We start from the raw sequence: 25,327 nt of genomic DNA on the forward strand, positions 1-25,327 counted from the left end.
ACGAATGCTGCACCCAGCTATCTAATATAACACGTCCCTCCAGAGCATGGTAACACACACTCAAACGTTCCTGCCCACCAGTTACTCACCCAGGGGAAGAGTTTCCAGCAGATAAAGGTAACACTGAAAGAAGTCATTCTGGATTGCCTTATGTAAGTCAAATGACATGCTGTGGCGACAGAGTTCTTCGTCTGTCTTGTGCCAGCGCGACTTAAAAGCCAGATGTGCTGCTTTATATGCCATGATGATGTTTTTTGCAAGGGTAGGCAGCTGTTGTGGCTGCTGCTCTCCGAAGGACCTGTCCTTCTGAAGAGGCAGAGGCGGTGTCATTTAAACTGTGGCAGCATGCTGTCATTCTATATTGGGGTGTGTGTGTGCATGCAGCAGTGCAGGGGGCGGAGGCGGGCAAGAGGGGAGTGAGAAATGCTGGCTCTTGGCACTTCCTCAGTGTAATCCCTGAAGTGTCGCCCTCTGAAGCAAGCAGGTGCTGGAAAGCGATAAAAACCTCAACCAGGAAATTGCTGAGCCAGGGTAAAAGTATATCTACTTCAAAAAAGAGTGCCTTTAGTTCAATTAGACTTTCCCTAATCTATGCAGCATTCACTTCAAAGAAACTCAGATACTACCCAGGGTCTCCCATCTCTCTTTAATCTCACAAGAGAATTTTGTTTCTCTCTCTCTCTCTCTCACTATTCTTTGGTCTGCGGGAAACCAAGAGGAAGGCTAGAAGATCAGAATGGGGAATATGTCTCTATACAAATTTGGCACCCTAATAAGCACCAATAATGATTATATATATTATAGTAACTGATAATGATTGCACGCAACAAGAAAACAGTAGGCTTGTAACAATTAGATCAGTGCAATGGAATGGTGATACAGGAGATGTAATAACAAAGGCACTGGTGCAAATGGAAAGACATGACAAAGGAAAAGTGCTCACCCATCCCTGAAGATCGAGGCTCACAGGGAAAACCCCACAACAGAGGGATCTCCAACCACAGATACTTCCCCAGTGGCAGTCAGCCCTTAAATGAGATCTAAGAGAGGTGCAGCCAGGCTCCACCCCTTGCAGTCACACAGCTGAATTGCCTTCACCTGTGCTCCCGTGGCTGGCCACTCCTTTTCCCAGGTGCTCAATCAGTGGTTGAGGCCAGGACTCAGTAGTTACCAGACAAGGTTCAACATCATACTCTGCCATTGTTTACAGCAGGGCAAACCACTCTCTAGGACTGTAGGCTGCCCAAGTTCATGTAATCTGATTAAATGGTACCGAGCATCTCATCTACAGAGGCTAGCTGCAAGAAATTGCTGTCTGGGAGCCAGCAGGTACAGCCAGGAAAGGGTAAGAGTTTTTTGTTTTAGCTATCAAAATACATGGAAGAACAAAAGGAGATAAACTGTCCATTAATAAACTTAGACAAATGCATTAGCTGGAAAAGAGGAGGAAGTTGAGGCTTTTACAACAGCAAAATTGTAAGAAGAAAGAGAGTAGAGTCAGAAGCTGAAATGCTATTAGGATGCAGAACAGTACATTGCAGAAGGGAGCTGTGTGCTCTAAGTGCATTACATCTCAGAGGAGGATCAGCCCTCAATGCACTGCTTCAAAAGTTGTAGCTTGGTGTGGTGTAGCTTCAAGCATCCAGAGCTGCAAAGGTACCTGTCACGGGGATGGGGATTTTGTGCTGATGGCACTGACCTCCATGCATTGTGCTTGTGAAGGTTTCCTCTTTCAAGTCTTTTCTTCCAGTTGCCTGCAGCATAAGCACACTAAAACACAGCAAGGCATGGTGAGAAAGTTGGATGTTTTCAACATAAAAAGCTTCCTACTGTATGTCCTGAGCAGTACTGCAATTACCAACAAATGTCTGATCAAGCTTCTGAGCAGGGAGCTTCTGCCAAAAATCTCTAGTATTTGGCTGCACCGCTGTTTTTTTTAAAGGAGCTCTGCCTTTATGAGATGATGCTAAGCAGCATTTAGCAAAGCTAAATGGTTAATCATTGGGTATTACTGCCTGTTTTGTTTCTTCAGTGAACATCCCCTAATACCCATTCTCACCTAAATGCATTGGCACACTGCTCTGCCACTTGATCCAGTCTAATTGATCACACAAACATGTCAGTGAACAGACCAGTGAATAGATATCATGAAAACTAATTCAGAAAAATGTACTTTTCTTTCAAGTGGCATCAGTTCCTCATTCCAGTCTTCAACTGACACAAGGGAATTTGTCACATGCTACAACATGAAGCTGAAATTGTTATCTATGATGGCAGTGGCAAGAGTCACAATACACAGCAGCCTTCACAATAATGCAGATCTCCCCCTGTATCTTGTCAGATGAGTGCTGGATCTGGTTCTCTGAAAGTCAAATGTAATCAAAGTACTGGAAAATGCATTTCTATGGCCTGATTCCTCCTTGCTCTTGTATTCACAGAAGCCCAGGTTAGAAGGGACTAAGGATCACGAAGCTCCAACCCCCCAGCCACATGCAGGGCACCAACCTCCCCATTTCATACTAGACCAGGCTGCCCAGGGCCCCATCCAATCTGGCCTTGAACACCTCAGGGATGAGGCATCCACCACCTCTCTGGGCAGCTGTTCCAGCACCTCACCACTCTCTCTGTAAAGAACTTCCTCCTGACATCCAAACTAAATCTTCCCTCCTTCAACTTAAAACCATTTCCCCTTGTCCTGCTGTTATCTACCATTTCAAAGAGTTGACTCCCCTCCTGTTTATAGGCTGCCTTTAGGTATTCCCTCTGTTGGGGTCTCTGCTGTGCCTTCCAGCTTGCTACATAAGCTCACATTTTCTGTCTGTCAGCACTGTGAACAAGCTCAGTGCAGAGCTTATAGTTGCCAGAAAAATGCAAAAAGAGACAAATGTGCAGCTGAGCATGGAGTAGGGAGAGTGGGATCATGGCAGAGATTAGATCCGCTCTGGTGCCACTAGTGCACCATAGCCCAGACCTCCCTTGAACTGTGTTCTATATCCATCCTTAGAAACTCTTAGCTCCTTCCTGAACTCTATCAGTGAAGCATAAGGTCCTCTCCAACCAATTTTGAAATGTGACCCCTGACAAAATCCTGGTGTATCTCTTGGTTCCCTCACAAATCTGGCCCTTTCTTCGAGCTTGTCTATTTTCAGCCACACTCAGTTAATGCACCAGTAATGGATGAGTCAAGACAACATGTGAACTCTTTGGAAAGAGCTCACACATTGTCACTGATGAAAGACAGCCCTACAAACTCCCAGCCCACCTGCTCCACGTTTGACATCATGCTTCACATTTGGTATGGCTGTGATTTTGGCAATACCCATTGTGTAGCAAAGTGACCTCTCTGCTTAGAGACTTGCAGAGACTCCAAGCATGAAACCTAAGCCCTGGTGTGTCCTAAGGGAGCCAGGTGCTAGGACAGCACAGTTGAGCACACTGAGATCACAGGCTCAGGGTTCCCCACAGCCTTGACAGTCACAAGGTCCATTTACATCTGCTAAGAGGAGGTGAGGTACAAAAGCAGAGAGGGCTTTGTTTCTCCTGCCTTCTGTGCCCAAATGGGGTTTAACACTCCCTTTGGGTCCACACATTTGAATTCCTCAGTGTCTCTAAAGCGTGCTGCAGCAACTGTCTCCACTGAAGATCTCTGGATTTACACCCTCCAAGAACCTTGCCAATACATGCACAGGGGAAACTGGGCACATTTCAGAACAGCTCCCTTTTTAACATAGTGCCACAGATCTTCTTGTAACGTACTCTTAGTCTCATTTCCTTAGGAAAAAAAGATACATTCTCTTTGCTTATGTATATACCTTTCAGTTTCCCCTGTTACTCCACATCCAAACAACATTTAAACCAGCTCAACTATTTCAAATAAATTCCACAGATATTTCAAAGTTCACAACAAAACAGTAGAGCAGTAGACAAAGGTTTCATCCAAAAATGTTACCCAGGGACAGCACAAAATCTGTAAGAGGGGAGGGCATGGGCACAACTGCGCCTCTTCCCAAGGCAGCATTCTCAATCATCCAATACAAATCTGTCAGAAATGGTTTTTTTAGACTGAATGTTGATTGTAACTGTGTTTGTCCCACTCAGAAACAGTGAATATCCATGGAAAGCTGTATAACAGCTCATTATATTCATTCTATTTGCATGTAAACAAGACTAAATTCCTGTTCTAAACAGCTTTGAAATCTAGGAGAGGCACACTGCACTTTCAGATACTGATTAAGGTGAGTCACAACAGCATGAAACCTTTTAAATCATTTTCAAAGCATTTCCTTCTGCTGCCAAAGGTTAGACAGCAGCAGATTTATGTCCAGAAGTGCCTGAAGAAAGCCACATAAATTGCACCTTTTTCCCCCAGAAAGTGGATGCTATATTTTCTGTGTATTTGCAAGCAGCAAATTTCAGTATCACCTGCTAAAACCACTCACAATTCTGATTGCTTTACACTGCCTCCTAACTCCTTGCTTTGAGAATAAGCAATACTGATCTACCTAGGAGCTGCAAACGTGGAACACTTTATTATATAGCCTACATCTCCACTAACAAGAAGAGTGGAGGTTTAATAAAGGCAGCCATACTGCTTCTAGTGTCACTGCTGGAATATGAGACAGTCCTTTCCATTTCAGCTTCCTTTACAGAATGGCCATTTGACTCTTTCTGAAGTTTTCTGAGACGGAAAGTCTACCTTTTTTGTTCATAGCAGAGAAAGCTAAAGGTCCAAAGCTTTGAGTAAACTGAAGCCCTATGCTAAAATAACAGCAGAGACAGTCATAATGCACAACAGTCATTGTCTTGAACAGCTTCTGGTCTAAAGTAAGAATGTGTTGGTATTTAAGTGAGTAAACACATAGTTCTCCATCTGTCATCTTCCTCCTCCCTGTAAAACTAAGCAGTCCAAGGACATCAAGTTCTTCATTGATGAAAATGAAGAATCAGAGTTAAAATACCTTCAAATGGTCTCCGCCTGAGGGCAGTAGGTTTAAAACAATTTATCAGATGCTTTATGATTCAAAGCAGATCTGTTTGTTGGAGTATCAGGGAGAAGCTGGACTTCTATATTAGTAGGTCAGATCTGCAGATCTGAACTGTACTTGCTTCTTCTGAAGCACATCAGCTGCACAGAAGAACACGTGCACCAGCACTACATATCACACAGGTCACAAAGGGTCAATTTGGCCTTTAAATTACTGTGTTCTGCTTAGAGAACACCTGGTATGCAATGTGATTTCCACACAGACCAGCCATCAACATTGTTGTAGGATGTCTCTATCTTAAAAAGGCTTTTATATTAATTCTTCTCCCTCATGCTCACAGCTGGCATATGATGTCAGGAATAAATGTGGTTAAAGTAAGTAATTTTTGTTTTATCTCTGACAACAAGTTTTTAAAAGTTCCTGAAAAACCACAGGATCATGTTGACAGAGGAGGCACAGGCAGAGAGCACACATGCAGTTATGACAGCAGTGAAGAACAGCTGCAGGTTGGACTGCAGGTGGTAACCTTTACAAATGACTGCTGCAGCCAGAAAAGCTGTTCAGACTGCAACTCCAGCGGCTTATTCAGAGCAACAGTGTATGTCAGCATGGGGGTACAGAGCTAGGAAACAGTAATCCAACAACAGATGAGCCAACTGCCTGATGCTGCTGAAGTCTACAGTCACCTGTAGGCTGGTCAGTCTCAGAAAAATCACTCTAAGGCAAAAGGATGCAAGGAAATGAAGAGCAAAACAGGTCCTTGGGCAAAGACCCATTTCCTAGGGTAGAACTTGTGATCACTCAAGAAAAATCCTCTCTTTGAATACATTTCCAAAGCAGAGTTCACTGACTGTAGGTCAGGATGACTCATGCCCTTCAGGGCATATCCTGCACAATTCCTGTGCCCTTTCATGGGTACAGTGACAGCAGTAATCTGTTATCATTTATACAATTGGAATTTAGCAATCTGGACTTCCATCTAAAGCAACAAAACAGCATGTGAGCCCTATGGGTAAACACATTATAATACATGTAAATGAAATTGGCCAGAGATTTATCCCTATGGAGGGAATACAGTTCTTCAAATCCTTCTAGCTCAGGGGCCAACACTAAATCATGATTTTAAGGGAGTGGGAGAAGTTGCTGTTAGGTGGTCATGAAGCTTGCCTCATCCTGTCTCAAGCATGGCAACAGCCACAGTGGGGCCCTGATCTGGAAATCCATAAACAGTGCACTAACATAAATAGTAATATTTGGGGGGGGGAGGGGACGACGACAACTTCTGCATGCTTTGGTTGTGAGGATTTTATTTGGTTAGGGACTCTCAGTAACGCTGGGGCTAGAGGGAAAGAAGGGGAGGGTTCCTGATGAAACTTCAGCAGGGGCTGCTCTGTTGTTCTTGATAAGCATGACAGCTGTGCCCACAACATCTGGTTTTCATTGAACCCTAGTGAGAGTCCCTTGCTGAGTCTCTTCCACCCCATATGTGGTGGTTTAATTGATGGAGCCTGAGAAGGTTTTAGGTCCAGCATGGAATGCCGCCTTTCACTGTGATATGTGATTCCAGATACAGTAAGGGCTGGGCTGCTTACAGTCATCTCATAAAAGCATTTCTTGATATTGTATTTTGTGTACATTGCCCTCTGTTGGCTCGAGTGCAAGATAAAGATCTTCCTCTAGGTAAAAGCTAACAAAAACCTCCTTGTGGCTGAGTGGCACAGCTTGTGGGTTTTGGAAAATGCAGGATCAAGATAGCTGCAGCCTTGCATGCATGCATAGCTCACTTCCCCCAGCTCTGCCTTTAAGAATGCAGGCACAACTCTTGAAGCAGGGAGGAAAGAGTTCTGCAGACTGGCTGGCTCTGCCACTGTGGACTGCACATAAGGAGAGAGTTTTAAGGAGTGAGCAGAGGGCACAGTGGTTTGGTAAGCTGGGATAAAGAGGATGTTGCACACTCCAGAAAACTATGAAAAATAATACAGAAAACCTGTGGGAGAATCGGGAAGGTGGGAGATAAACTACAGAGTCTCTTGCAGCTCTGGCATGTAACTGCCAGAAACACTTTGCTAAAAAGTCTCTCAAAGAGGCTTTATTTTAAGTTCCGAAGCAAAAGAGAGATAGTAAACCACACCAAAGCTCCTTCTGCACACAGCATTGCCAGAAAAAAAAGCCCCTCCCACTTCCTCTCTGTTGGATCCTTCCTACCTAAGGCATAAGACTGACCCATCTGCTCAGACAAAAAAGCATCCTGCCTGGTTATCTCATCTCTAACAACAAATGGCAGCAATGCCTAGGAAAAGCAGCCTAAACCCATTAGCTAAGAAATATGCTTTGTCCGACCCTTAGCATCTACATGCTGCTTCCTCACAGCCAGACCAAGCACTGCCCTGAACTATTAAAAATCCACACACAAAGGCTCCTATTCTGGGAATACCAGAGCAATACAACTGTGATGGGACAAAGATGGTTGATGCCACAGAGAGACACAGCCCTTCTCTGCAGCATGAACAGCATGAAAATATAGGAACTCCAATCTGAAGAGGTAAAGGGTACAATGGATAACAACAGATCTGCAAAAATAAGTGATATGGCCAGGCCGTGCTTCAGAGAGGTCATTTAATTTTCTGCTGTTTGCTAGGGATGGACATGACTTATTGAAGAGGCATAAAGATCCAGGCTTCCAGATCTGGAGCTTTGTGGATCCCACATTGCTGTTGGCTAGGATTGTAACATTAGATTGGCATTTCCCTAGTCTGGTAGAGCAGCATGTTTCACAGCAGTGGTGGTGAACATCCTTTTTGTTAAAGCAAGACTGGAAAACGCATTTTCCTGCAAGCTGTAGAGCCACGTGATCGCTGTGCCTCACTGTTTCTACTAGAAGTAACCCCCATAGCTGCTCCCACTGGCCATCTACTGTGAAAGATACATCCTGGACATGAAACTGCCTGTGCTGCAGCCATCCTGGAGCTGCTCTGGGAAAGCCTGGTCAGTCCATTCATTTGAGCTGTCTAGCTATTACGCAAAGAGTGACCGACCTCTTACTGCTGCCAAACAGCTGAACTCTGCTTCACTCTCCCTCAGTGAAGCCCCTATCATGGGTTTCTCTCATCTACCTGGCAGCCAGATTGCACAAACCTCAAGAAACTCAATTAACCTTCAGCCTCTATACACATCTTTCAATGGTGACTGCACTTGGCCAACACGTCAAGAAGTTATTAGCAGGAGAAAGAAGAGACCTGATGAATGCAGGGATAAGAAAGGCAGGATAAAATTCATTTCTTGAGAAAGCCAAAGGAAAACAAGCTGAAAGGGAAAAGTTGACTGCAGGGAACAAATCTGACCATCTTTTACACCTTTAGGTCCTCAGGTAGGTCTGGCAGACACCAGGGAGCACAGACCCAGAAAATTAGAGATTAGAGAACAGCAGCAGCTGTAAGCAGCATTTTTACTACACCAGCAGAAGTATCACAAGTATACTAATCCCAGCATTTCAGTGTGTCTATGATATTGCTGGCTTGAACAGCCTTCATCTTCAAATTATCCCAGAGTTGGGCGTAATTTTACAATAGCAGGAACAACACAGTTAAATCTTGTGCACACCTTGGAACATTAAATTCACTTTCTGGATGATGAAATGATACATATAGAGGGGTAACAAAGAACCTAGATTGAGCCCTACCCCTTGTAGTATAAATACAACATGAATTGCAGGGACTATAAACACACATTTTGTGAAACACAGCTCCTACAGACAGTACTGGCTCAAAAATTTGCAAATAACATCTTTGTTCAGCATTGAAAATAGAAACAGAAAAGATGAAGGCTTGAAATTCCCTCCTTTGCACAAACACTTCCTATCTGAGCTGGCAAACTAAGACTGTTCAAAAAAGCCAAATAAGCGTGTGTTGCTCTTTGGAACTGAAAAACAATCAGCATGAAAAGCTTGAGATGGTTAATGTTTCCTCCAGAGGCTGGGGATTAGAAGTCTGGGCAAGTAGCAGAGGAGAAAAAAACAAAAAGAGTAAAATAAAGAAGAAACTCTTAAGTGATCTGACAAGGGAAACTTAAATCTTATTTTTAAAGGGTTAGGTTGTACTAAAGCTTGAAAAATTAAATCCACAGCTGTCTCTAGAGTACTATATCTCACCAAGAAAGCTTCAAGTAAGTTTATCATGTATCCAACACCTAGACATTGGTCCTCAGGGACCACTAGGATAATATTTCCTCTGGATTAGCAAGAAGGCTAGCAAGTGACATCTGTACAAGACCAACTTTAAGTGTAAGCGGTTTTCTTATTATAAAATGATAAATGAAGAATGAGCTTACTGGGAAGGAAAGCTCTTACAGTTTGTAAATCTAACACATCCCTACTTTTGCTTTAAAAATCCACTGTTATCTCCTAAATTAATTTTATTTTGTGACATCACTAATGTGATGTTTCTAAGTCTATCCTCCTCTCAGTGAGGATCAACATGTTCTTTATGAGTAATATTTTTAATCCTGTAATCCCCTTTGTGGGAATGCTTTTAATTTAAGAGACTATGAGCACTGGCATCGAGACAATGTTATATGTACAAAACAAATTCAAGAATGTAACTATAGGAAATGCAGGATGGATCTGGCAAAATTACAGTGCTTTCCTTCTGGGATTCTTCAGTATTAGCCAATAAAGCCCAGGACATGTTGGAATGTTATTAATTAATTCAACTTGCAGTGCCTTGCCATGACAACTGATACACCCTTGGGTTCCAGGGAAATCTTACAAACCATATGAGATAGAATACCGAGCCTGAGCTAGGTGATCTAAGGACAACTTAATGCATTAACTTAAAAATCTGGAAAGCAACAGCAAACTGAGTTTGATACATAAAGCACAAAATGAAAGCCTGACAGCTATACAAATACCAAAGTTAGTGCTTCATTGGACAAAGCTCTATTTGTTTATGCATTTTGCTCTTTGTGTTTGTCTAAAATCCTTTGCTGGAAAGAACAGACCATATGTCACTGAAGCAGAATGAGTACAGTCCATGCACGGGCTACAGTAAGGTAGCATTATCCCTTCCTGCCCTCAAAGCACATCAGTGACAGTTGTGTTTTCTGTGTATTGGGAAATCTTCTGAGTTACACACCCATGTACTACTCTTTGCCTGTACAAATGCACATGTAGGTGGTGTAATAAAGAAAAGGCACATACAGCAAAAATAAATGGTGAAAGCTAAACAAGCAAATTGTCCAAACAGCTCACAGATGGTAAGTAAGTTACTTGAAAGCTAAAGGATTGTTTTTTCAACACACAGCTCAACAGCACTGTAAAACTCCCATTATTATAACCCTTAAGCTCAAGAGAAATAGTCATTAGCAGAGCTTAACTCCTTGGCTCTTGTATTTTCTTAACCATAGCTGTCTGGACCAGGGCCTGATCCTCTCTTCTTCTAGTGATTTCAAGACTCCTGAAAACTACAGGTGGGACGATAAGGAAATATTCTTGACCTCATGCTCCCTTCTTCCTCTCCTGCCTTTCACTGCCCCCCAATACAACTTGTTTCAAACCTAATCACCATCCTTCCCTGGTGCAAACTCTCTTACAGGCTCCCCATGCACTCTCCCTACCAGGGATCTCTTTACCTACTTCTATGCTGAACTGGCAAGGACAGCACTAGGAAACACAACACTCTGGAATTCATGCTACCAGCAAGCCATGACTATTCTAGCCAGAGACGCTCTGGGAAGCGCTTAGGAAAAAATGCCTTGAGTCACTGTCTGCTAACATAGCACCCTGAGCTGATTACTTCATCCCCATAAAAGCATGAAGTCATACCCCTTGCCTATCTAATACAGTAACACAATAGAAAGTACAGCAATAACAGCAGAACAGTAAAATCCAAGGCTGAAACAAAAAAAGAACAAGCCCCAAAACAGCAGCCATAGGCACAAAAACAAGTAAAACAATCTACTTAAATGTAAAAGGCCTCAGATGCACAGGAACCTCCAGCCAAAAGCCTCCTGTTCCACTGCCAACCCTTAAATGAGGTCTGGGAAGGGGTGGAGCCTGGCTCCATCCCTTCTGGTCACTCAGGTTTATTGCATACACCTGAGCTCCCCTAGGTTGGCCCTGCCTTCCCATCAGGTGTTCAATCACTGCTTTAAGTTGTATCTTAGCATTTCTGCTACACCTGTTATTACTTTTAGCTGAAACATGGGAAAGGCTTCAGCTGAACTACTTTACCCAGGTTTGGATATGGCTCTTCAGGACAAATATGGGTCAAGTAACTTTGATACAAACAAGAGGGAGAAAAAGGTTTTATTGCAATAATGGCAATTTAGCCATGTAACAGATTCCCCAGGAAGACTACAATGTCCATCAGTAAAGGTGGTATTAGTGATAAAAAAGAAGGTGGATGCTATAGCAGAAATACTAAGTTACAGCCTGAAGCAGTGATTGAGCACCTGGTGGGAAGGCAGGGCCAACACAGAGGAGCTCAGGTGTGTGCAATGAACCTGAGTGATGGAAGGGCTGGAGCCAGGATCCCCCCCTTCCCAGACCTCATTTAAGGGTTGGCTGTGGTGGCAAGGGCACCTCTTGCTGGGGTGGGGGGGGTGTCTTTGCATATCTGAGGCCTTTAGGTAAGCAGCTCTTTAATGTCTGTATTTGAGCATGTTCTGATTTGATGTATCTAAAGAGTTTTGTTATCCTGTTATAGCATTCTAGAAGGAAAACATCTGGTCTGGGGAAGAGTATAGACTGAAAGAGGTCACTTCAAGCACTATTTGCTATGCCACTATGAATGACTTAAGCTGAAGCTAACTGTCTTCTCCTGACATAAAGGCTGCTGCTGATGGGGAAGTTTCTGCTTGTGAACACTATGGGAAGTTATCCTACTGGTTAAGTTCTACCTTCTTAAAACTTTATACTTGCTTCTAGGCCTGAGTTAATCTGGTGTAAATGCATTTGTTGACACTATGTTTCTTATGCACTTTGGTTAAAATTAAGTAGGATCTAATAACGTGACTTTTGTTACCTGCAATAGGAGTAGGCTAGCCTTGATTGAAAAGATTTTGCATATAAAACATTCTGTGACATCCTCACTCTATTTCAAAGACAAAAGTTGCTGTCTGAAATTCATAGTAAATATTGTAAACTGAAATTCCCCTTTTGAAAGTACTAGAATGAGTAACTTGTTTCAAGTCACTTGACACCTGACAGCATTTCTGGTAAGGTACCCATTCCTTACCCTTCCTTTGCCTTCTCCCGTGTCTTTTTGGCAAAACCTGAAAACCAGCATTTTAGGGAGCAAAAACTTGATGATCATATTTAAAATCCACTTCCTTATGGAGGGGATGATGAGGAAGGGGGGGGAGGGGGGGGAATTCCTGCTTTATGTTCAAGTGTAGGCTTGTTCAAGTGCAAAGGAGACTTCTTGCAAACACTTAAGCTGGCACTTAACTTTATTACTGTGGCAAAACTAAGCATGTGCTTGAGTGGTTGTAGTCAAAACCATAAAATGCCATGGCCTTTACAGCCATGAGCCTGCTTTCTGCCTGCTGCACTTCATATGTACTGAGAGGTACAATTCTGTCCCTATTGGGGTCAATGATAAAATTCTCATTAATGTTAAAGGAAGCAGATTTTAAGTAAGAGATCTACAACGCTGTCACAGTGGCCCCTTGGACATTATAAAAACAATCTGTCTGCTATTGTACACTGTTGTATATTTAAGCTGTTTTCTTTAGTGCAATTGAAATGACAAAAAATGAAAGCATGTAATTAGCTCTCTGGATAAGGATGACATTTCAGGTTGTGCATCAGGAAATAAGCAGAAATCAAATACGCAAGTTCTAGTATACAATACAGAGAAGATACTGAAAGCATACAATCTGTTGTTCAGTTGTGTGTGCCTCTCAGCAAAATTCCCTCTTAAAGTGTTGACCTTTTAGGGGGGAAAAAGAAGGTAATTAGCACCATTGTGGTAAATCTTATAAATTCCAACACATTTCGATCAGCCTTAGGACATGAGTTAAGTGGTATGTTTTTAGAAGTAGCAACCTTAAGATCTTACATCAGGCAATGAAAGTCTGATGATTGCTTTCCACGTCACCAACTCTGGCTGAACGTAGGGATTGTATTCCTGCTTTGCAGGCTTGTGCAGGGGTGCAACCACAGAGTCTGTGACACTCCTGCTGCTGAGGAGCACTGGGGCACAAGGTGGTAGAGGTCACTTTACCACCAACTCAATGTAATTACTCAGCCCAGTGAGCAAGAGTACAAGGCTGTCAAATCAAGTTGCTTTCATGGGATTGAGCAATCTGATATGAGTAAGCCAAGAGAGAACTTTGCTCAGTAGTACCTAATTAAAAGAAAACTGCACGTCTATGAAGAGGCCTGCTTCTTTTCACATATTTAAGCATTTCTTTAATGTCCCAAACCTACAGCTAATTCTCCCCACTGGTTTAAATGAGCTGCAAATTGATGCATTTACTGAAGTCAGCATTGATATTAGATAGTGTAAAAAATAAATCAAGCTCTCTGTCAAGCCTCTTTTTCAAGGATAGGAAAAGTACTCAGTATTTCATGTGTTTTATTGGCGGTGTCCTTTGCTTGTGTAGACAGCCTTGTCATTGCTGATCAAAGAGGCATTCCAGAATCATCTTGGCCTTTGTCCCAAAATTCATTTCTCTGAGAAGAGCTGCACCAGGTATTCCCATTGCAATGCAGATTTTACTTTTCCTCATCCCACTTCCAGTGTAAACTTAGGGCCCAATGTTTATCACCTCTGTGCCTCAACCACTGCCCATGGGGCAGCACATCAGACCAACATCATCTCTGTCCCCCTGGGTGGTACAGCATAATCGCCTCAAATATTTACTCTGAAAGTCATCCTTTCAGATTTTTATAATTCAGCTAATAAAGGATGTTATGGAGTTTTACACATAGTTCATTTTTAGGGGGTGTAAGATGTCCCCAAATTCACAATTTTTCCCTTGAAATCCACACATTCTTCTATTTAAGAGGCAGATGTAGTCTTTCAAGGAGAGGTTACAAACCTTAGGGTGGGTTTCTCGATTTCTGAAGGGAGAAACTAACTGATTCTAATAAACTTCCTATGGGAAAGCAATGTTGTTACTTTAGTTACTTTTTTTTTTTTTTTTTCCCACGGTGATGCTGGGATTCAATGAAATTTTCGAGCAACCCCAAGGCATTTACATCTGTTATATGCCAAAGGCTGCACAGGGCTCATCACAGACTGGGGAATCAGCTTCAGAATTAGGCTGAGCATCAGCCTGGATTACTGTTGTAACCGCTTGGCTTAAACTGAGAGAACAAAAAGGAAGAAATAAAACAAAGTTACTGTGGCACATGGTGGATGCTGTTCCCACACAAAGAGTGGCTGGCACTGGTTAAGGGCACCTCGCCACGTTTTGAGGGAAAAAATAATCTGATTTACGCTTTTTGAGTAAAGGTGAGTGTTCTCAGCGACACGAGAACGCGTTCCTACCTTTAAAAAGCAAACAAGGTTGGAACGGGCGGCCTCACGCCTCAGGGGCTGCTCCGCCACCGGCAGCCGGCCTACTGTACTGCGCATGCGCTCTCACCCGCCCTCCATGGGCAGTGGCGGCGGCGGCGGCGCCTGCGCACTGAGGGGCCGCGGGGCGGGGCTCGCGTTCACCCTGGTAACAGCACCGCTGCGGGGCCGCGCCCTGCCCGAGCCGTCCCAGCCGCCATGCAGGGCGAGGACGCCCGATACCTCAAGAGGTAAGCGGGTGAAGCGGCTGGAGCGCTCGGGGGGCGGGCGGGGACGGCGATCGGCTGTAGGGGCGGCAGGCTGTGGTGGCGGGGAGGGTGGTTCTGGGGGATTGAGGCTGTGGTGAAGGTGGCGGTGCTGCTGAGGCGCCGCGGGGTGCCGGGTTTTGCTGGGGAATGAATGAGGTGGGGGGTAAGCTGGTGGTAATTGGTGGCAGGGAGGTTTTAGAGGGGTGCCCCGGTCTGGGGTGACCGGTGGCATCTGTGTGTGTCTGGGGTGCCGAGGTAGAGGCTGGTGAGGGGTGAAGGGGAGCTGGGTGTGGATAGAATGGCTGAAAAAGGTAGCAGGTGGATGAGTGATTCTAAGGGATTAATGGCTCTTTTATCTTGTGTGGCAGTGAGGCCAGTCAGACTACCACGCAGGGTCTGGTTAGGGAACTGTAGCATCAGTGTTGCTGTAGAGCAGAAGCACTGGCTGGCAGTCCCACAGATATCACTACTCTAAGGCCTCCTTTAGGCTTGGTTTGTGAACGGTGTTGCTTTCTGCTGCTGTATGAGTGATGTTATCTATCTCATCTTGAATTTGATGGAGTTTGTTGTCCTCCTTTTCCTTTCTTTTCTGTGGTGTTCAGCAGCATTTGCAGATCTTGCTGATGGGCTGTCTGGGTTTTGCTTTTTTCCCTGATATGTCACATATTAAGACTCCAGTATTAATTGGAAATGGTGGGGAGAAAAAACCTCTCAATAATCTTTGACACTCATTAATGCTGTCATGTAAATGTGAAAGCAGCTACAAATCAAAGGGCTGCCTGTAAGGAAACAGCTGTGATTTCATAGCAGTGCCCGTTTCTAGCTTTGCATGCTCTGTTTGTGCCACCTTACGTGACCTTGCAGGAATCTTCTTTTGTAGTTATCACTGTAATAAGCGTCATTTTATTGTTTTAGGGAACACGAACCAAAAAACAGCTGCTGTGCTCTTTAACGTGACAAGGCTTGTGTACAAGTCCAGTGTTTCTCTGATCTCTGTTTCCCTTTGTCATCCTCCTTGCTTAGTCTCCCTCCCACCATGTCAGACACGCAAGGATTTGTTACTGGATTTTCAGCTTTATCCACGTGTGTAGTTTGTGCCACTTTTAATTAGGATAGTTTGATTTTGCTTCCCTCCCCCTCCCAAAGGAATCAGTCCATAAAGGGCATTCATGCACCAGCTTTGGTATGTGAGCCCAGCTGGCACTGCCTTTGTAGAAAAGGCCTTCCTCCTTTCAAAACTTGGATAGAGTAGGATTCTGGTTGACAGAGTAGGCAGTGAAGGAGAGGACAAGCTGCTGTGTGCAGACACCCCCCTGTGCATTGCTGCTTCTAGCAGAACATCTGTATGCTCGCTTGGTTTATGAAGTTGTTAGGTGCTTGCAAACTCAAGATGGATAGAAAAATCAGTAAAGCAGATGTTTGTTCGTTAGGAGTGAAAGAGGGGGGTCTTTAAATAAATATACTTTCTGTGGTGCTGGCATTCTGAATACAGTGGTCTCCAAACAGTATGCAGTTTTAGTGTCTGTGTGATGCATTTCAGTGTAGGTTTTTAAGCATTTCAGAGGAAGAGATTGAATGTGAATTGATTTGTGAATCATACAGCCAGGAAGTAGCTCAGTGAGGGCGGTTATCAGGATGAGAGGACAAAATCTCTGCAGCTGTATGTTCTTTAGCTTACCCATATGTCCCTCTTAAGGAAGGGGAAAAAAAAAAACAAACAGGAAATGTTATAACTAAGCAGTCTTAGGCTGAGATTCTGCTGGTTACTAAGCTCATCAGTGGCTTACTGCTGCCAAAAGGAGATCTCCTGCCTTCATTTTTATCCCTGCTCGTAGCTAGAAATTGTTATTCCCTTTGTACATAGCACTTTAATTGAGTAACACATGGAAAATCTCCTGCTGCCCAGAACATGACGAGTTCTCTTTTAACTTGCTGGAAGAGGCTGTGAAGGGGTTTGCTTGTGTTGAACTAAAGTGACTGCTGGGAGCAGGGAAACCATGGGAAGATCAAATTCTTTCTGCAGTGATAAGTTTTGCTAGTTCAGATTAGTTCTTGTATACACTGCTCCTTCAGGCCTGTTTGTTCACCACCCAACCTTTTCTTTATATCTGTGTAAATGACCTAGCCATCACTTAATAGGGGTTTGTCTGTCAGGAGGAGCATTTGTGGTTAGGATCCTCTGGTATGTGTAAATATGGGGGAAATACATCTAGTAAAGAGAGGATGTTGATTTCTTTTGAAATAGATTCCCACAAGCTTTTTGCTTCAGAAGACTGAACCTCATGAGGCTTCTATATGAGAACAGCCTGACATGGAGCATCTGCTCCGAAGTACCGTTAAATGAAAACACAAATCTCTTCCAAAGCGTTAAGTGATAAAAGGAGTTTTGCTCCAGTCTCCTCAAGGAGGGTGTTGTTTTTCAGCAGTGAGCTGTATTTGTTTGCCCTGTAGTTTTATGTCTTTGTAAAGCTTGTGGTTGAACTCTGCTTTCCTTCCCACAGTATCCTTTACAGGGTTATTTGGGTGGCTGTGAATATCTCAAGAACCAGGTGCTTTTTGCAGTTGCATCTCTGCAGAAGGAAACTGCTGAATGAAAGAAGGCATGACTTCCAAAATTTTTCTGTTGAGTGGTTACACTGAAGGCTACATCCAGGTTCACTAACATTTTTAGCTCTGTGAGGCATAACAAATCTTCCTTGGTCTAATTGACCCTGCTCCACCACTAGCTGCCACCTGACTTACAGTGCTTGCAAAGTCACCTGTAGATCTCATAAAACAGAAGCTGCATTAAAAACATAACAGCAAAAACCAAAAACACTACAACCAATCAAAACCAAAAACTGACCCACATTACAAGTGTTTTTTTTTCACCTGCAGTGTTTTGGCAGCTGGGTTAATAACATAGCTGTACACAGCCTGTTGGCAGTACTAAGGAAGAAAAGATAAGTGTCAGCTTTACCACTAAAGACAGATGTGTAAATGTATTCTATGGATGTGGTTTTGCTGTCACTTAAGAACACGGCTCTCATAGTTCAGCATGACCGTGGTGTTTCTGGCCTAATTAAGTAAGCAAGTCAGGCACTTTGTCAGTGCTTTCTTGGAGAATGTTTTTCCCAAGTATGTGTAGCTATAATAAAGCAGGTAGACATGCTTGACTTACACACCTGTGGATGGCAGCTGTTGGTCTGGTGTTCCCCCAAGCCTGGCAACAAACACCATGAGGCAAGTAACAGTAGTGAATGGGTTTATGTTTCAGTAGAGAATAGAGAATTTGGGACTAAAATTTTACCATGAGTGAATTACAAATAATTTGAACTGCCAAGGTTTAGATAAGCCTGCTAAATTAGTCTTAGAGCAAAAATTCTCACTTGTAAGTGGCAGTACTTGTACCACTAGATCAATTAGCAGAAGAGTCTGCAGTGCAGATTAAGGGATCTGGGAAATTCACCTTTATGAAGTGCATCTTTGTTGTTGTTAATCTTTGTGAAGATTAAGCTTCTTTCAACCAAGAATGGCCGATGACTTGGGTGTTTCTGTACATACAAGAGGCAGTACTTAAGAATAAGCATTGGTACAGCTGTCTGAAATGAAGAAATGTGTTGTGGAAGGAGGACAGTGCTTGGGGTGAGGATATAGAACTGGAGACTGGTTGTTGTCAATGATCTATGTTCTAGCATGATTTTTGAGCCTTTCAATTAATCAGTAATTTGTTTTTTCTCTGCAGGAAGGTAAAAGGAGGCAACATAGATGTGCATCCATCGGAGAAAGCCCTCATTGTTCACTATGAAGTGGAAGCAACAATTCTGGGGGAGACAGGAGACCCTATGCTGGGGGAGCGCAAAGAGTGTCAGAAAATGTAAGGTCGCAAGTTCTAGGTTTGTTTTATCTCTGTCACAAATTATTTTTGAAAATTTGAGCTGACGTGACTGCCTGTGTGAGTCTGTGTAAGAAAAGTAATAGAGGGAAAGAATCCTGAGACTGTTTTTGAGGGTACCAGACGTGTTCATCTGTTTCGGATGAATCAGCATAACTCACATTTGCAATTTGCTGGAATTCATTTTTGCTTCATCCTTTTGTTAGTACCCACAGAGATTTCTTACTCATCATTGCTTGTGGGAGTTTTACTGTAGGTCTGTCAGAACTGTGAGATACACCTGATGCTGCATTTGCAGGCACTGTGAAAGTAACTTCCTTCTGTAGCTCTTAGATGTGTGTAAAGTCAAAGGACTCAAGATGCAAGGATCTAAAATAGGAGACCTTTCTAACTCTATTGCAGCATTCGGCTAAAGAGTCTCAATGCGAATACAGACGTTGCTTCCCTGGCTCGAAAGGTGGTTGAAGAATGCAAGCTTATTCACCCCTCCAAACTTGCAGAAGTAGAACAGCTGTTGTACTATCTACAGAATCGCAGAGATGCGTCAGCAGGAAAAGGTAAATAGTACAAGAACAAGGTAGCTTGAAGCTGAGGTCCTTCAGTGTTAGAAAAACTGCTGTGCAAGGTTTTCTTTAGCTGAGGTCCTAACTTGCTTGGTGTACAAGCTCCCACGTTGAAAATGGGAAAGATGTGTAATTAAACCACACTTGAGGGGGAAAAAAAAAAAAAAAAAAAGACAATCATGAAGTGATGCCTGGAGGGGGGTGGGGCAGGTGGAAGCTAGAATTGTCATTTTAATTATCAAAATATGTGTCGTGGCCTGTCGCAGGGCAGCATTGCTACATTGTGCAAGCAGATTCAAAGCTATTGAGGTGTCTTACTGTGGAAAGGAGGGTTTTTTCCTTGCTGGACGCAAGAGGACTTTGAGCTTCATTGTACCAGAATGTGTACTCTTGGAAGAAATGTGTTTTTGTGTACGAATATGTGTAAGTTAACTGCAATTATGTTTTTTCATTATAGAAAAGAAAGAGAAATCCAGTAAGCCAAAAGATCCACCACCATTTGAAGGCATGGAGGTAAATATTGGTGTTAGATTAGCAAAGCAAAGCAAAAAAAAAAAAAAACCAAAAAAACCAAACTACTAAAAAGTGGTTATATAAATGGGGAGGGGAAATGCTTAATTCTGTGTAATGGTGAGTTGTTTCTTCCTTTTTTGCGTGTGTGTGTGTTTCTTTTTAAACAATGAACTTGGTTTAGATATATTGCACAGTGGAAAAAAATCATCTCCATAAAGGGTAAAATATGTGACTTTCATACTTCCTCCTCATCTGTAGCACACAGCAGGATGGCAGCGGAGGTCTGGAACATAGGACAGGATGCAGGGAGTCATGTCTGAGCATCCTTTTGTTTTTTGTAATGAAATCTTCTCAGATTTCCTGGTGCTTGTTGGCTGTGATTCTGTGTGTTGATTATTTTTTTTTTTTTGAGTGTTTTATCCTTTCCAAATATCATAACTCAAAGCTCTGCTTTCTTTCATCTTGTGATAGAGAAAACACTGTGATCAGTCGTATTAAACTGACATCTCTTTATCTGTAAAACCGTTGCTTATGACTGCTTTCAGATTGATGAGGTTGCCAATATCAATGACATGGATGAGTACATTGAATTATTGTATGAGGACATTCCTGACAAGGTGCGTGGCTCTGCCCTCATCTTGCAGCTGGCTCGGAATCCTGACAACCTGGAAGAACTGCTTATTAATGGTAACAAGGGTTTGAAACTTCTCTTAATGTTATGTTGCTTTTGTGTTGCATTCTTGATGAAAAAGCAGTTTGTTTTTCATTTGAGATTTTCTGTGGCGTTATGCTATAGCTAAATGTTATGCTCGCTCTCAATAACATGCTAGGCTGTGCTTCTCAGTTCATAATGAACTGGCTGTCAAACTCCAGTTAGATCTCACCACAAATGGACATAACTTAGGCTGTCCGTAGGTGGACCAGAAATCATCCAGGTTCAACTTCAGCTGTTTTTTTCTCATCTTATTAAGTTGGCATTGGTACTGGAGACAAAAAAAGAGTTGCATTCTGAAGATCAAGACCATAGATGGTTTGAAAACAGGATTTGTAGTCTCACGTAATTATAGATGTTAAGTTTCCAAGAGAATAAATTGACTGTGGATACGTCATCCAAGTATTTCACTAGTGTAGCATGCTTCTCTGGTTTAAGGATCCATTTTAAAACTAGAGTTCTCTCTGTGACATTCACGCTGTTGTAACTGTCTATGAATGTATGTGTGCTGCCATGTATTGTGTCAAGGTGAGTCTGACAAGCAGAAGATGCACTCAGTCCAAACCAGGCTTTGAAACAGACGATAGGCTCATGTCTTTGTTAATTTAGTTCTCTCCTTCCTTGTCTCCCATGTGTATTTTATTGATTCTTCTCTCCTGACATTCTTTAAGTGATTGTAGTGGAAATGCTAAGTCATGGCTTGAAGCAGTGATTGAGCACCTGGTAGGAAGGCAGGGCCAACCCAGGGGAGCTCAAGTGTGTACTGTGCACCTGATTGATGGAAGGGATAGAGCCAGGATCCCCCCCCTTCCCAGATCTCATTTAAGGGTTGGCAGTGGAGGTGAGGGTGTCTTGCTGGAGGTCCCTGCCTACCTGAGGCATTCCAAAGGTAAGCAGCTTTTCTTCCTTTGTTTCTATGTCCACAGCTGCTGTATTTGGGCTTGTTCTCATTTGCTGCAGCCTAGGATTGTGCCACCCTGTTGCTACTGCTGTATTTTCCATCATGTTATAGCATTACAAAAATGAATGTGCTGTGTCCATCCTACAAGGTCCATAAGTAAGATTATTGCAAGAATTGGGGTGGGTGTAAAGAAATAGAAAGTAGTGAATGGAGAAAGAGACAGTTGTTAAGGCAGAACTGAAATAGAATTTGAAAGTGATGTGTTGATTTTTGTCACGAGGAGCCAAAGTGTAGTATGGAGTGCACAGGTGATAGAGGTCACAACATTTCAAAGTCAATAGTAGGCTTAAGATTGTGTTAATGCTTGGTTTCACTGTCCTTTCTTATTGCCTCTTGTTGATGCTTGTGAGTGGCCAGTCAGGGTGCTCTGTACCATCTGCAAGCAGAACTTTTTGAGCAGTGTTAACTGTTAAAGTGAGGTAACTCTGAAAAGCTTCTCTTTAAACAATCAAACAACAAGACGTGCAGAATAAAGTGCATTCAGACTTTGTCTTTCAAGAGAAAAGGAGGTCTATGAAATGCTGGTGCTCATCTAATTCTTGTTTTGCTTTAGAAACTGCCCTGGGTGCATTGGCTAGAGTGCTGCGAGAAGACTGGAAACAAAGTGTGGAACTTGCTACTAATATAATATATATTTTCTTCTGCTTCTCAAGGTAAGTTCAGAGTCTCTGTGTATAGGAAGATAAGGAACATTTTTTTCTCTGCTTAGTTACTTTTCATTTCTTTGCACTGTGCTACAAAACCTTGCTGACACAGGGGCAAAATATTCCTGATTTAGTAACACCTGTTAAATGGCAAAATTGAGGCGTAGAAAGAATCCCCTTGGTGAGGTGCTTTGTAGTTGAGCTGGGAAGAAGCTAATAAGGCTTTTGACCTTAGGTAAGATGCCGTGCTACTATCTTCTGTTTCCTTCAGCATGTCTCACAGGGAAAAAAGGGTATTCAAAACTGAGGTGAGTGCTTGCTCTTATTGGATATGCCAGCATTCCAGCATACCCTGCATATGGTTTGCATTGCAACTTGCTTTTGGGTCTCTGTTGTAGTTCATGTGAGTAGAAGATTCTCTGTAGCTCTTACAGCATGAGAAGTGAGGTTAACTGGAAACCATTTTCCTGTATGCATGAAAATTAGAATGCATTCTTCTTCTGACTTGGAACAACACGTGGAGATGTCTGTGTTTCATCCATTATGAAGAAGGAATTTCTCTTTGGGACCATAATTTCAGATAAAAAATACAAGACCTGTATTTCTATTTTATATTTTAAGTTCATGCCTTGAAGTACTTAACTACTGTAGTAACTTTTTCCTCTTAACTGTTTTGCTGTGCCATCTTGACTGTGCAAGATGTTTTCTTGTGCTTTTGAAAACTTGAAAAGAGTATTCATGTTTTAGATCATTGTTCTGGAGTAATTTTCCAGAAAGAAACACTCTGTAATATGGCAGAAAGTAGCTATTTTTTAAAATAATAATCAGGTGGTGTAGCATTGGAACCTTGCTATCTTAGATGTCAGAACAGTTTTCAGCTTGTTTGCATTTTCTTCTTTCCTTCTTCAATGTAGTTTTTCTCAATTTCATGGCATAATCACACACTACAAAATTGGAGCTCTGTGTATGAACATCATAGACCATGAGCTGAAGAGACATGAGCTCTGGCAGGAAGAACTTGCTAAAAAGAAGAAAGCTGATATCCTTTTGATGGGCTGGGGCAGCTCGATGGTTCTTGCCTTGTATTGGTAGCTGTTGTTGAGTTACATGTGATTAGCATACAGCAGTTACTGTCAAAGCAGTAAAAAAAATTAGAATTGCAAAATATAATTTTGATATGAAAAGGATTGTGAGAAGTTTGAGCTATTGAAGAGATCGTTCTAAAGCTATTAAACAACACAAGTGTATTATTGTATGAGCAGCGTGTCCTGGGAGCATTTCTGCTGAGTACTGAGTATAGAATATATCCAGGAATAGGGGGGAAAAAGTACTGGAAGTGACAGTGAGTTGTTGGGGAGATAATGTCTTTCCTCTAAGGACAGCAGTCATCCAGACTGTTTAACTTCTGTCTGAACTCCTTAACTTCTGCAATTTACTTGATGAAGATCCTGAAAATCAAACCTTGAAGAAGGACTATGAGAAAACCTACAAGAAATATCAAGGGCTGGTTGTCAAGCAGGAGCAGCTACTCAGAGGTATAGAAATCAAAGTATTGCTTAACGTGGGTAGAGAGTTTTCTTGAATGCTGGTTATAAGCATGATAGCTTAAACATACTGAATGTGGATGAATGTGGAAGAGCTTGACAGAAGAACAGAGAGAAGACAAATAATCAGAATGGCTGGCAGCATGTTAACAATTTCTTAAAGTGATCTGTCAGTCTTGAAGAAAACAAAGTGTTCAACTTTTTTGTTTCTTTTAATGGTGGTAGTTTCTTTTTTACATTTTAATAGATTTATTTGTCTGTTTCTTTCTAAGTTGGCCTGTGTCTGAATAATGTTGAGTAACTCTCACCCTGTCTCGATTTCCGTATTCAAATACACTTTAATGTCAGACTGAGATGGTCTTGAGTAGCAAGGCTATCCTGGAAAGGCTTGTTAGTGACTTCCATTTTAATTAAAAAGAAAAAAAAATGCTTCTAGTGATCATAAACCTCGTGATTTTAATTTTTATAGAATTACTGTTAAAAATCATAGTTTTGTTTTCTAAATAGGAATAAAAAGCATTTATGGTTAGTTTTGTTGAAAATGCATTAGAAAGGCAGTGGAATGCTTCTGAAGGTCTTGTCTTAAGTACTTAATGTGTATGTAGAGACTCAGATAATTCCAGTGTCTTTGACCTGTTGGTATGATTCGTGTTGAATTTATTAGTTGCTCTTTACCTGCTCCTGAATCTTGCTGAGGACACTCGCACCGAGCTGAAGATGAGAAACAAGAACATTGTCCATATGTTAGTGAAAGCCCTGGACCGTGATAATTTTGAGCTGCTTATCCTGGTTGTATCTTTCTTGAAGAAACTCAGCATTTTCATGGAGAACAAAAACGACATGGTAAGGCCCACAGCACTCCACTGCAATGCCAGAAAATTGCGCAGTGTCTGGAAACTTTGTATGGCTGAAAGGAAGAGACATCTCTGTTGTCACCCTAGCTGGCCCTGATTATCCTGTTTCATTATGAGTAAAAGGAAGGAAATAATACATTAAGCTGCAACGTGCTACAAAAAAGTCCTGTAATTCCAAACAGTGAAACTAAATACATGGAATTCCAAATTTAAGTTACCATTCCAGAGTTTGTCATACCTGTGCTTCTGGAGGTGTCCATGATCCTGCCCCTGAATTCGACTTGCATGGTCAGATATTGACTATCCCAAGGATTGTCTTGGGAAGAGAGTTATCTTTTTACAGTCTGCTAGACTACTTTGGCCTTCGAGGGCACCTTAGAACTGTTCCTTTATGCTGCCAGTAGCTCACAGGAATTTGAAGCAGTGATGTTTTTCTTAAACTTTTGTAATCTGAAACTTCTGAAATTGTAGGATTTTTTTTCCTCCTGAAGAAAGCTTCCTTATGCTCTGGGCAAGTATCTGGTTTACTGAATTCCCAGAGGATTTTAGTAGATGCCCGCCTTTGTTTCTGTGCTTTTATACAGTTGTTGAAATAAAAATGATAAATTTTCCTTATCCAAGAGGTAATCTGAGATTAATGTCAGACATGAGAGATGAAAAGATCTGTGTAATAGAAAATTAATTGCATCTTTGTTACTGGAAGTCTATTATACTCTTGCCTAAGCACTGAATGCTGTTGACAGCGTGCATCTCCTGTATTTATATACAACTATCCTGTTTCTTAACAAATATTAAGATCATGTAGACTATTTATTAGGTGATCAATCTTTTATGTATTTTATAGCTGTCTGGTGCCCTGAGGGACTTTATTAGGAAAATAAGGATTACAGCCCTGCTTATTGCTGGTG

The 25,327-nt window shown here is 42.2% G+C and overlaps 2 protein-coding genes across 5 annotated transcripts in view; one reads left to right on the forward strand and one right to left on the reverse strand.

The window, feature by feature from the left end:
• Positions 1-14,576, reverse strand: part of NTMT2 (N-terminal Xaa-Pro-Lys N-methyltransferase 2) — a 36,392-nt gene extending 21,816 nt beyond the window's left edge. Inside the window, exon 1 of one of the 4 annotated variants that reach the window (XM_052665936.1) lies at positions 14,480-14,576. Coding sequence is in view for 3 of the 4 variants with exons in the window: in XM_052665933.1 (XP_052521893.1) it covers positions 90-330 (241 nt within the window). In the remaining variant the exon portion in view is untranslated. Of the gene's footprint in view, positions 1-89; positions 372-943; positions 975-14,479 lie in introns of those variants that run through there. The other 3 variants (XM_052665935.1, XM_052665933.1, XM_052665937.1) reach the window with 3 other exon arrangements.
• Positions 14,577-14,604: 28 nt separating this feature from the next.
• KIFAP3 (kinesin associated protein 3) overlaps positions 14,605-25,327 on the forward strand; it is a 64,116-nt gene continuing 53,393 nt past the window's right edge. Inside the window, exons 1-9 of the mRNA XM_052665932.1 lie at positions 14,605-14,736; positions 18,479-18,610; positions 19,031-19,185; positions 19,649-19,704; positions 20,250-20,391; positions 21,931-22,030; positions 22,936-23,060; positions 23,458-23,556; positions 24,230-24,408. Of these exons, the coding sequence (XP_052521892.1) occupies positions 14,705-14,736; positions 18,479-18,610; positions 19,031-19,185; positions 19,649-19,704; positions 20,250-20,391; positions 21,931-22,030; positions 22,936-23,060; positions 23,458-23,556; positions 24,230-24,408 (1,020 nt within the window). The 5' untranslated portion in view covers positions 14,605-14,704. The remainder of the gene's footprint in view (positions 14,737-18,478; positions 18,611-19,030; positions 19,186-19,648; positions 19,705-20,249; positions 20,392-21,930; positions 22,031-22,935; positions 23,061-23,457; positions 23,557-24,229; positions 24,409-25,327) is intronic.

The sequence above is a fragment of the Tympanuchus pallidicinctus genome, unplaced genomic scaffold (assembly GCF_026119805.1).
Source record: "Tympanuchus pallidicinctus isolate F22 unplaced genomic scaffold, pur_lepc_1.0 scaffold7, whole genome shotgun sequence".
NCBI classification, from domain to species: domain Eukaryota; kingdom Metazoa; phylum Chordata; class Aves; order Galliformes; family Phasianidae; genus Tympanuchus; species Tympanuchus pallidicinctus.